This window comes from Lolium rigidum, chromosome 1, assembly GCF_022539505.1.
Source record: "Lolium rigidum isolate FL_2022 chromosome 1, APGP_CSIRO_Lrig_0.1, whole genome shotgun sequence".
Classification (NCBI taxonomy): domain Eukaryota; kingdom Viridiplantae; phylum Streptophyta; class Magnoliopsida; order Poales; family Poaceae; genus Lolium; species Lolium rigidum.
In genome coordinates, this window is record NC_061508.1 from 155,555,965 (window position 1) to 155,568,413 (window position 12,449).

Sequence of the window (12,449 nt, forward strand, 5' to 3'; positions counted from 1 at the left end):
GAGCCAGTCTACCCCTCCTCCTTTCACAAATCCGTTTTATTAGTCGTGCTGATTTGCATACGGAAGACTAGTGCACATGATGCATATACATGGGCTAGCATAGCAGCACCTAGTAAGTATACGTGCAGGCTTATTATTGGTCGTGCTTGTGCACAAACCCTGTATACGGTGTACGAGTACGTCTTGACATGGACTAGCTGCAGGCTAGGATTACTTGTTGACGACCCTGCAGTTCATCCTGACGTCGCCGTTGGGGTTGAGATCCAGCTGACCCATCTTTGCCATCCCTTGGACGAAGGTGTCGAAGAACATGTCGGAGTTGTCGGCGAACATGCTGACGTACATGGCCGTTTCGTGCGACCCCGTGATGAGCGTCTGGTCGGAAGTGAGCAGGCCCCTGCTGTTCAGCAAGCCCTTGAAGTACGTGGTGTCGAAGGCGTTGCTCGTCATATCGAGCTTGGCGGTGGCGCCGTCGCCGCCGGTCCGGCACGTCCTGGAAAGCGACGCGGCCATGTCGGCCGCTAAGGTGGGGTCGACGGCGTTGGCGACGAGGCGGTTCTTGAAGTTGGCGCAGTGTGCCTGGCCGAGCGTGTGCCCTCCGGAGAGCGCGACGAGCTCCGGCACGGTGAAGCCGTGCGTGCCGACGAAGACGTTGATGAGCTCGTCGGCGGTGAGTGTCGCGGCGGGGAGCGCGGAGGTGTCGGCGGCGATGGAGAGCGAGCCATCCTTCCTGCCCGTGGGCACGTCGTAGTAGGGCCCGCCGGCCATGGAGACGGAGTCCCTGGCGGCGAGGGCGAGGACGTCGGCGCAGGAGACGGCGCCGGGGCACTGCGCCTCGAGGGCCTCCTTGACGGCGTCGATGACCTCGAAGCCGCGGAGGGACTTGTTGGTGAGGGCGTCCTTCTCGGCCTTGGACTCGTCGGTGGAGTCTAGGAGCACGGAGGCGTCGCAGCCGCGGACGAAACAGTCGTGGAAGTGGAGGCGGAGGAGGGAGGCGGCGAGGGTGGGGTCCCGGTGGAGGGCGTCGCCCACCACGTTGCGGACGATCGCCTCCGCGTACGGGCAGCTCATGGAGTAGTACCCCATGATGAGCTCACCCGGGCTCATGCCCCCCTGCGGACCCCGACCCTGATCGTAATCGTTGCCGTATCCACCTCCACCGTACCCACCGCCGCCGTACCCGCCACCACCGCCGCCGTACCCACCACCGCCTCCGCCACCGCCGTACCCGCCACCACCACCACCACCGCCACCGCCGTACCCGTACCCTCTTCCTCCTCCTTGTGCTGCAACGCCACCCCAGCTGGCCGCCGATGCAACAAGCATCACAGCCAGTGTTAGAGCGATAACTCGACTAGAGATGTCCATCAGCATGGACTTGCCCATTCGTCTTGATGATTTTGGGTCGACGATCTATGTTGGTTTACCGTGGAGTAGCTACTTAATTACTAAGCTCGTTGTGGATGACTTGTTGCATGCATGCATAAAGAGAAGTGAGAGCTCCATCGGTTGTGTTGGTATTTATAGCTAGAGGTTGTGGATGCTTATGTAACATAGCAACATCACCACACTAGAGACGAGAGACCGGCCGCCACTATCATGCTCATGCATGAAACTAGATTTATCATGACTACATTGCTTACTAGCTACTTAGTCAATGGAGATAGTCATCATGCATTTCAATGACTCAATCTCAAGTGCTTACCATCTCAACTGGACAACTTAGTACTTCCTCCGATTTAAAATAATTGCTCAAAAATAGATGTACTATCTAGATATGTTTTTACAACTATTTTGAAGCCGAGGAAGTACTAACAGTGAGGTGAGGTGAGGTGAACTGAAGTTAGACTTAGCTCAAGGTGCATGTCGACTAGCCGTGTAGGTAATCAGATCAGATTAATTATGGCAATGCGCATATACATGTACTTAGCACGTGGGCGTCCTGATTAATCAACTCATTCTAGCGGGCTAGTGCTAGCACGACTCGATTAGTGGAGTACCATGGATGCACTGTATCATCCTATATAGTCACAGCTAGTGAATTGTCAACATCCAAATACGTATAGTATGGCCAAAAATATGTGCGCTACATTCATCCAACTTGGCATTGCATGCGTGGAGTAAATAGGTAGCGCGATTAGGGAGAGATTACTGTAAGTGCATGCATATGTAGATGAGCATGTTTGCAGATAGTGCACGCATGCATTCACGGTCATTAAGTTAGTGGAGTCTGCATGATACGCCCGGTACGATAATACAAACAGATTAACACGCCACTCACGTCCAATAACTCCATCTTAGCAGTTGCTGTCGAAAAAGAAAACTCCATCTTAGCATCCATGCTAATGCACAATCAAACATACATGTTTCGTTTGTCATATCCAACGAATAACACGTAGCATGGATTTTCTCTTCTTCAATTTCGTCCCCATTCGCCAGCAGTACCACACTAAAGTCTGTTATATATGGCTTGATTTCGCCAATGTGTGACATCGTAGTTACCCAGAGAAAGAGAGAGTAAAATTCCAACAAGTTCTCAAAGTTCTTGTAAATTTAAAAACTAATACAGTACTCCCTCCGTTTCAATCTATAGTGCCTATAGATTTTCTGCATTTGTTTCATAATATAAGAGTATATATGTGTTTATTTGCGAAGAACCCCTTCCACCGAGATGAGCTGAATAGCTGGAAATAAGGACTCCACAGCGGGATCGAGGGATCAGCAGATCGGGAGTATTTATGAGATCGTGGTTCGACTCTTTAGGAGGTTTTGTGTTAAAAAATGAGTTGCGCTAATTACCGTGCAGAAAATCTATAGGCACTATATATTGAAACGGAGGGAGTACTATTTAGATATACCCTACAAAGCCATTTATAACTTGACAAAATTTTAAAGATTTCATTTTCTCTTTATTGAGATCTTCTTTAGCTTCTTGGAGATTTCTAGTTTTCGCAAAATTTCCTAGGTTATATCTATATTGTCGATTTTCTCATTTTTCAAGAAAATTATCAAAATTACCAGTAATTTTTATTAAATTATCTCATATTGCTTTATTTTAACATGTTCCTTTTTTTACTAGGTTGTCACGTCTCTCTAATCATAGTTGTGTCATCATGAAGGATTTGGGTAGGCCAAAAGGACCAAATCTAAATAGTTCTCATGGTTGGGGGCATGTAAAATGGAGTTATAAGATGATTCCTGACTTAGAAGAGGGAGAAAAAAGAGTACATGTCTTATTATAAATAATTAAAAATTAAATGATATCTTCACCCCTAGGTATAAGTTATCGGATATCGGCTTCATCGTGAACATACATGTACTCAGAGGCGTGGTTACTCTAGGTACACTCACAACTTATAAATGTCACTCTAGAATTTATTGTATTTTCTGTATAAAAATTATATAGTAACAAGCATACAATGTTTAACAATCATGCCACAAAAAAATCAAATGGATACAATGTATATCAATCATGTCATATAAATTTGAATCCAAATTCAAAATACAGGCCTAGAAACAAACACGAGAACTAATTGTGATTTTGTGAATAGTAGCATATCCAACTTGGGTCGTGAATTTGCTCCATTCGCAATATTAGCACTAGATTTTTCTTTTTTTTCTAGGGCTACAAATAAAATTTGGATTAGGTTTTTTGTGATAAAGTTGTTCCATATAGTACGAGAAATAAGTGGATATACATGAGGCTAGAAACCGTGTGATCAGCGCGAAGAGTAGTGGACGGCTGGAAGCTAATCCGCTGATAAATGCGTCCATATGCTCTTACGACGTACGCATCAGAAAGCATGGTACAAGCAGGTGCAGGGGAGGTCAGATACAAGCGTCAGGAGCGGCCCTGTCCATTTAATGTTGATTCAATTTTCAAAAGATGATTAAATGCTATGCCCACAAGGTACTTTCTCCTGTCCATTTTAAGTTGTACATAAGTTTTCGTGCAAGTTAAACTATGCAAATTTTGACCAAGAATATATATAATAATACTCCCTCCGTCCCAGTTCGCAAGGCAAAATTTTCAAATATCTTGGCCCAAGGTGAATTCTCATTGGCTCTAAATTTGCACGTTAAAACATGCAAAAACTTGCCTTTCACATGCATGGAGTACTAGTGCGCGGTGGTTTCACATGCATGGAGTACTAGTGCGTGGTGGGAGATGAAAAGAGGAGTGTTTGCATGCAAAAATGAATTATTTTACTCCCACATTAAATGCAAAATGTGCCTAGGAGGTGAGGGATTTTGGGACAAATATTTTTTGAGAATTTGCCTTGCGAACTGGGACGGAGGGAGTATAAAGATCTACTATAACAAATGCATACAATATGAAATTATATTTCATGACAATTCTAAAAATATTATTCTTTTATTGTATATATTTATATTTTTATTAATATAGATGATAAAATTTTACGAAGTTTGACTTGGACCAAACCTTATATGCAACATATTTTGTGCAGGAGGGATTACAACACAGAGCCTGTGCTGCCTCCCTCTCGGCTGCCTACCTTAGGGTATCTTTGGCGGGCAAATCGAACGGTAAATCTGACTGCCTGCGTTCGTTTTGCATCGGGACGAATAGTCGAAAATCAACCGTGCGTCCATTTGCATTTAGGGGTGTTCCCAACGGCCGGATGCATAATAATTTTTGCGTCCTATGCCTCGTCGGTGTTCTCGTCCTCGACCTCCGTGTCATCGTCTCCATTGGCGTCCTCATCGTCATCATCGCTACTGAAGCCGCTGCGACGTTGCCCACCAGCGCATGCACATGGAAGGAAGACGCGCCATTAACTCGGCATCGGACACTACGCGTCGGGCCGCTAGGCCGGGATGTACAAATATACCCATGAGGAGAGAAGTTCGGTTGTGAACGCCACACGCGTGCTACCAGGCCCAGGATTTTATCAAATACACGGCGAACCGAAGACCACGAGTGGTACGAATAGGATCGTTAGGAGAGAGGTTCAGTCGTGAATGGCACACGCGTACTACCAGGGCTAGGATTTTACCAAATACACGTCGGACCGAAGACTGTGGGCGGCACGAATAGGCCCGTTAGGAGGAATGTTCGGTCGTGAACGCCACAGGCGTACTACAAGGGCCAAGATTTAACCAAACTAGATTTAGATGTGCGCCTTGGCGCACGGTCCCGTAAAATTCATTCTGATTTACATTTTATATTCAGCGATAAAATCAGGCAAGGAAATGATAATAGCTTTGATAAATCAAACGGAAACAAACGGAATCACGAACGGAGTAGCAAATGTTTATTGACAAAGCCCGTAGGAAGCTTATGATGATTGTATTTGTCGCCAGGTCAACATATGTGTCCAAACGAACGGAATCATGAAGAATCCCCCGCTGTTTCATAGTTCTTTTGACTTTATCACAAACATAGAGGTACACAGGAGAACACTCCGCTGGTGTAGAGGTGTTAAACAGAACAGTCACACAAACTTAGATATATTCGCATAGCTCAAGATGGAATTCATCCTTTGAACCACCAAGTTCTTCTAGTATAAGATTGAGTAATATTCAAAAAGTGATCTTGATTATCCTCGGAGTTTCCTACAGCAGGAAGTACGTGTGTAAATATTCAAAACAACCCTAACCATGTTTTTGTTCAAAGGTTTGTACTGTAAATTGTAGAGAAAAGCAAAAAAAAAAAGGCATGTACTGGTGTAATTGGCGCAACATGTAAGTAACATAAGTCCAAGCAGTAGATAGAGCATGAAGTTTGAATGATCAATAAACAGACCTTAAGAAGTAACCATAATTCTAATAGCACAATTTGACCAGAAAAAAAATGTGATGAACCTAAGATTGGTTTTCTACTATAACCAAAAAAGACATGCAACTACACCAAAATATGTTACTGAGTAGACAATTAAGTTTTAACATGGGCTTAACCTTATAATATAATCTCATGTGAAGTCAAACTATTTACTAAATCTACATTTTTAGGAAAGGAAAACATAGATATAGTAAATGGAGGTATATTCATTAGTGCACGGCAAAAATTAGTTAGTTGCAATAAATAAAGTTTTTACATCTAAGACAACAGCATTAGTACATGTGAGAAATGTTGGCTAGGCAAGTGAGTGTTCATATAATAGGGTAAGAACAAGTTAATCTAGGAAGTAATGTGCTCTTAAGTGTTTACCTGAGCAAGGGTCCATAACTGATCCCTGGTAGTGTAGCTCGGATGGGTACAATCGCTCCCTTTATTGAAATGGATGATTAGCCTGTAGCATCAAGAACAATTTAAACATAGCTGATATAATGCAATACACCGAATCTGGCCATGAGAGAAGCAAGATAACATCTTCCTGGAAAATCGTATGCATAATTAGGCAGGTATCAAATCACCTGGACGCAACAGTATGCTTAGCATGAGACCGACGCTTAACTTTGCAAGTGGCAACACACTTGGCAAATATAATCCGGTAAAAAGTGCAAGTACTTAAATCCGAGTCTAATTTCCATGCACAGACCGAATGATTGCGTAGCTATAAGCTACTGATAATATCTGCAAACCTGGAATGATTTGTGGCAAAGCCTGAATCTAGCAAAAGTTAAAGGTTACGACAACTATGAAATCATGATGTGTAACGGAGTAAATCAAGATAAGATGGTGTACTATACAAATAGCTCACTAAGGCAACCATAAATAAAACATATTTACTGCATCATTGACACTAAAATTGCAAACTTGGACACTGAAATATCTATATCGAAAAATCAAACAGTGAATACACTTTGTGACCTGGCCCCAACCTTGTTCGGATTGCTTAAAACAAAGAGTACATATAGTTTCAGCACCAGTTTTTTTTTTAATTCTGTGGAGTAACCTGGTAAATGAAATGATGCAATAAAAAGTAGTCTAGAAGTAAGCATAGCAGAAAGAAGAATCAAAGCTACTTTGTTTACTTGATACATCGTATCAAGCTCCAAGCATCTAAATGCTTGTCTGCAGTGTTACAATTGTCTCTGTTTTTATAAAATGAGAGGGATATATTCAACACATGAATAGCTAGCCATCTCTTTAATCCATCTACGAACTGGTGAAAGTAAGTGGTTCTTCAATACAAAGCCACTACTTTATAAGCCAATACATGCAGTTTGGGATTTTACCTGGCCCATACCTCCTTTGCAAGTGAAATCTTTAAAGGAGGAACCAATCTTGATAAAAGGTAACTACCCAGACATATCAAATTATAACATACCATTTACTAAATAATATAAGTCAGCAAGAGATTCATCTGTAGAGCACTAACTCTTCTAGCAAATAATACATTTCTATTTGTCCCCATTTAGAGAAAATAGAATATCTTGGATCATTTCTCGGGTCAAACTCTAAGATGTCAGAAAAAATTAACCAAATAGTCTTAGCAATATCACATTAAAAAATAGATGATTCACACTTTCAAACTCGAAACATAACATACATCTGTTATCATTAACAGTTTGCCGAATAGCCAAGTTATCTCTGTTAAAAAACTTATTATGAAACAATAGACTAATGAACAGGGTATTCACTATACATCTTTTATTAGGAAGTGAATATACTAAGTGAGAATCCCTAGGATTTCCATCTATAAACAATTAACAGAATATATGTACCAAAGGACACATATATCGTGCGTCCAACCTTTTGCATAGGCACATGAGGAGTACAAAAGGAAAGAGAATCTGAGTAATCTAGCAAGCAAGCTTGAGCAAGTAAAGAAATTAGTAGCAAACGTTCATTTTCTATAAGTAAACTTCAGATGACCACATGTTACTGGCTTCTTCAATTTCAATTTCAGATATGCATCAGAGTATGTTTGTAGAGACTACAAACCTGCTCCTAAATCTTCCACCATGTTTCAGATTTGAGACACATGGCTCTGCACTTTTTAGAACATAGTGTTTGTTATCTACATTAAAAGAAAAGGAATCGGGAGTAAGGGACCAAATAAGATTGAGCACGTAAAAAAAGCAGCAGTGAACTTCTATTTTCTACAATAAAGTCCAGCTGAACATCTGCTATCAGTTTATTCGAGTTTAGATATGTAACAGAACATGTGTGGAGAGACTATAATTCTAATCCTAAATCCTTCGCGGTGTTTCAGATTTGATACACACAATTGTATGAACATGGGATTCATTCTCTACATTTACAATAATGGAAAATAGCTACCTCACATAATAAATTAGCAGCCACCAGTAATACAAACATTAAAAATAATGCTAAAAGGGAAGAAGATATCAAGTAGATACATACTGTAATATCCCAGGTAATGGGGTTACAAAAATAGGGGAAACAGTTGTGTGCATTGCATTCATGCATAGAAAATCTGGGGAATTTTCGCGCTTTAAGGTAAAACAGATCACGATGAATCGAAGTTTCACTTGACCTTGGTGGAATTGAAGTAGCTCATCAAGTCAAGCGCTATAAACCTCAATGTGACTTTGATACAACCTTATTTTGGGTAGAGATGATTTGATCTAAGGGGTTAGATCAAATGGAATTAAAACTAACACAACAACCCTTTAATCAAGGATCAACAACTTGATCTTATTAAAGATCACAACATGGTATTCCTTGCCATAACATATGAACATCCATTTAATTGGAAATCAAGTAACAGTAATTGGAGAAACTATTCTACATTTATCTTCTCCATGTCTTGAACTAATCCATGCACTTATCATAAACCCTATGATATCCATTCTACTTTAACCTTGGAAACAAGACAAGGAGATTCAACTTAAGAAATATATATTCTTCCCTATTCCAAATAGTTTTACATCAAACCTAGAGAGGTGAGAGTTCTATTATAACTATTAGAGGAGCAATGACAAACCTTGAGCTAAACCCTGGAGATACATCTATGTAAACAAAACCTCATCTTAAGATCACAACCTTGGGATATTATTCAAGTCCTTCCAAATGAGAGAAACCATAGATACCAATTTTTATCTTTACATAATTAAGAATCAAGAACAACCTTGAGCCAAAGTATCAGTTTGCAAACCATTTCCCTTGGAGTGGTGAGATAACCTAATATCACTTGGAATAATAACATATCCATGAATTGATAAAGTAAGGAGGAGATTAATTCAACCAAGATAGCCAAGGGGATTTTTAGACTTGTTATTTATTGAGATATGGTGAATACACCATAAACCCTAGAATAAACCATTCCTTTATAAGAGAGCCCAAGCTAAGGTGTTACACTCAAGAAAGTTAAAACCAACACTTTAATGTGAGGGAGAGAACTATCCATATAACCAGATGATAATATCAACATTATTTAAGTGGAACCCTAAAGTAATATCTCGTGCATTCTCCTGGGATATAACCTATAGAGACAACCATAGCCATGTCCACCAAGAAACTATAAGGGAGGTATTATGCTTAGTTGATCAAGACAACACTTGATCATAGAAGTAAAGACCATTCCATTAGAAATACTTAAGGAAGCCAAGCCTTGAACACTATAAATTGAGTGATGATCATAAACTCTAAGAACTTGAGGTAGAGATATTTAAAACAAGTTGATCATGCCTAATCCATGATCATGCTCTTGAGGTATGTGAGGATAAGTTAAACCCTACTAGAATAAGAAGATCTCATCCTCACATGAAATTATAGGAAGATCACTAGTAATCAAATCCAGGCTTATATCCCAACCTTAACTTGTGAGTCACTTGGTGATCATAAGTAGAATTTTACCCCATCTATTTTTCATTCATTCATCTATTAAAGAACCTAATAAAACCTTAGAGTTAATCTCTATACTCTATATGGTGAGAAACCATATATCCATATGACCAAAGTTAACTATAAAAAGAACTATAACCAATGTAGTTACTTAAATGATAAACTCGTGGTTAATAATAGAAGCCAATTGGTAGAAGATAAAACTAATTCTCAATATCTTAGTAACTAAAGGTGAACAACAACTATTAAGCAAGTAACCACCTTAACATGGATATTGGAGATTAAACCCTAGCCAATACAATATGGTGTCATCTCATCTCTATAACCAGAATTGCATCCTCATTAATATCTTATGTTTCAATTCATGAACATAAGAAAACCTTGTGCTACATCTTATAATTAAAACCATAAGTGTGACTATCAACCACTTACCTACATAATTAAGACCCAACCTTGAGGAGAGTAATATTTACTCTAGGTATGTCAGAGGATTAAGAGATCATAACACTAATGATAGTTTTAATATGGGTTATCATCAAAACTACAAAACATTAATAAAATGTGCTCACATGCAATAATATGCAAGTGATTAATTCCTCAAATGGAAACCAAGACACAATAACAATTTCTGAAAAACTTTGAGAAGAAAGTATCCACTCTCATGATTCTAAACAGAATTGGTTGCATAGTAAAAAGAAAATTAAAGGGAACATATAAATTTCATAATTAATTGTTATTTTGAATAAAATTCCTAAATATGTAATAGAATCTCATCTAGAATGATTTATCCAAATAAAATTGGGGAAATAGTAGTCAGGAAACTAAATTTTGATTAAAACAACATAATTGAAATAATTGCAAACAAGTATTGGATTCAAATATGAATTCAAATTGAAAATATAAAAACGAGAAAATAAAAACAGAATGAGAAAAAGGGGAAAAACCTTACCAGACCTCATTTGGCCGTGGCAGCCCACCAGCACGGCCCAAACCACGGCCTGGCCCAGCCCAAAATACCCCTTCACAAAAATATCAGAGGAGAGGATCATCCTCATCCTCTCCAGCTCGCATGCTGGACAGCACGAAGCCGTGCTCCTCTCCTTCTCTCGCTGTCGTCCTCTCCTCGCTCGGTGTCGTGACGAGGCACCCCTGGCGCCATATAAAAGCTCCACGACGAGCCCTAGCCTCGGTTTCTTTCTCCCTTGCCCAATTTGTTCTCAGATGAAAACCCTAGCTCGCTCGGAACCCGGCCATCGCCGTCGATAGAGATCATCCCCAGTCTCGCCGTCCTTGACTTGTTCATCCTGCAAAAAGAATCGAGCAGCCGCGCTCAGAATCGTTGCCGACGACCTCGTCTTCTCCGACACCGGCAACGACGAAATCCGGCGATGCCGACCGCCATTAAGCTCGCCGTCACGCTCGGCGTACTCTCGGTGAGATTCTAAGTCTCCTAGCATGCTCGCCAAGTTCGATTACATGCCGTAGCATACCTCTCGTCCATCGACCGTAACCACCGCCGCAGACCATCGCCGCCGGTCAACCTCCGGTGACCATTAGCTGGCGGCGCTAGCATCAATCAGTTCCTTGTCGCGTGCTGAGGAGGATGGTAGTCTCCAATCATCGGGGGAGGGTCTGAATCTCCGGCGATCGTCGCCAATGCCACCGGCAGGGAGTCCCCTCTGCCACCATGGCAATTTTGACCTTGGTCAATGCCTGCGTGGCAGATGACCTGGTCACTGGCCCACCAGCCAGTGACTGTTTGGGTAGAATTCCGGGTGCACTTAGTCATTTCTGTTAAAAATTTCAATTCATTAATTACTGCAACTTTACAAATTCATATAAAATTCATAATAATTCAAAAAAATACAAATGAGATATTAAAATTCTTAGAAAAGAAATCTCTATCCAATAAAAATATAAAATGGAATTTTTATTTTTAATAATAATTCAATTATTTAATACTTGTTAATTAAGCCTCTTCTTTTAATCCAAAATGCAATTAAAATTCAATAATTAGGAAAACTACCTAAAATAAATAAAAAAACCAGATAGTAAATAAGGAAAACATTAAAAATTAATTTTCCTTTGCTATTAACTTATTAATCCTTATTAGGAGGATTTAAATTCTAATTAATAATTATCCTAATTATTAATTATTCAAAAATAATAAAATGCCAAATGCAATATTATTTTTATTTCAAAGTTATTAGTAACTTCAACTTTAACCTGAAGTTATTAATCCTAGAACTAGATGGTAGATAGCAAACCCTAATTCCATATTGAATGATAGTACAACCCTATCATTTCATATGAAACCCTAAAACCCTAACTCCATCAGGAACCCTAGTTCCATTATTACATGTGAACCCTAATTTGCTTCTAACCTAAACCCTAGGTTAGAGCATGTGATCATGGTACTTTATTTCAAATCATAGAGCCATCATTAGCAACTAAAATACATACCTATGTCCACATAAAATGTAGAACCCTATCACTAGCAAATTAGTATTCCATGTATGCATATCACTAAACCTAGTTGATGAAGTAGGGTTAACCAAGTGTAAACCCTAGATCCTATTACCAAAGCCATCATCCTTATTCATTCCTATTTAGCATCACACCAATGTGATGAACCACATGAGCAACTATGCCAATTCTTGAGCATTGCCTAATCATATTCCACTAAACCCTACTAATGATGGATACTAATCAACCATCCTATTTAAGGAGC

General features: G+C 40.1%; 1 protein-coding gene and 2 long non-coding RNA genes across 7 annotated transcripts in view; all 3 read right to left on the reverse strand.

Moving 5' to 3' along the window:
- Positions 1-210: 210 nt before the first annotated feature.
- On the reverse strand, positions 211-1,386 carry LOC124652721 (peroxidase 47-like). Its single transcript, XM_047191767.1, has one exon. It carries the CDS (start codon positions 1,384-1,386, stop codon positions 211-213), a length of 1,176 nt encoding a protein of 391 aa, XP_047047723.1.
- Positions 1,387-5,254: 3,868 nt separating this feature from the next.
- LOC124682615 lies at positions 5,255-6,434 on the reverse strand. Its single transcript, XR_006996350.1, has 2 exons — positions 6,173-6,434; positions 5,255-5,577 (listed from the first exon to the last, which is right to left on the reverse strand). It is a non-coding gene; the product is annotated as an uncharacterized LOC124682615 (long non-coding RNA).
- Positions 6,435-7,705: 1,271 nt separating this feature from the next.
- Positions 7,706-12,449, reverse strand: part of LOC124683500 — a 28,143-nt gene continuing 23,399 nt past the window's right edge. For all 5 annotated transcript variants that reach the window (XR_006996724.1, XR_006996719.1, XR_006996715.1 and 2 more), the window contains one exon: positions 7,706-7,928. This is a non-coding gene — a long non-coding RNA (uncharacterized LOC124683500). The remainder of the gene's footprint in view (positions 7,929-12,449) is intronic.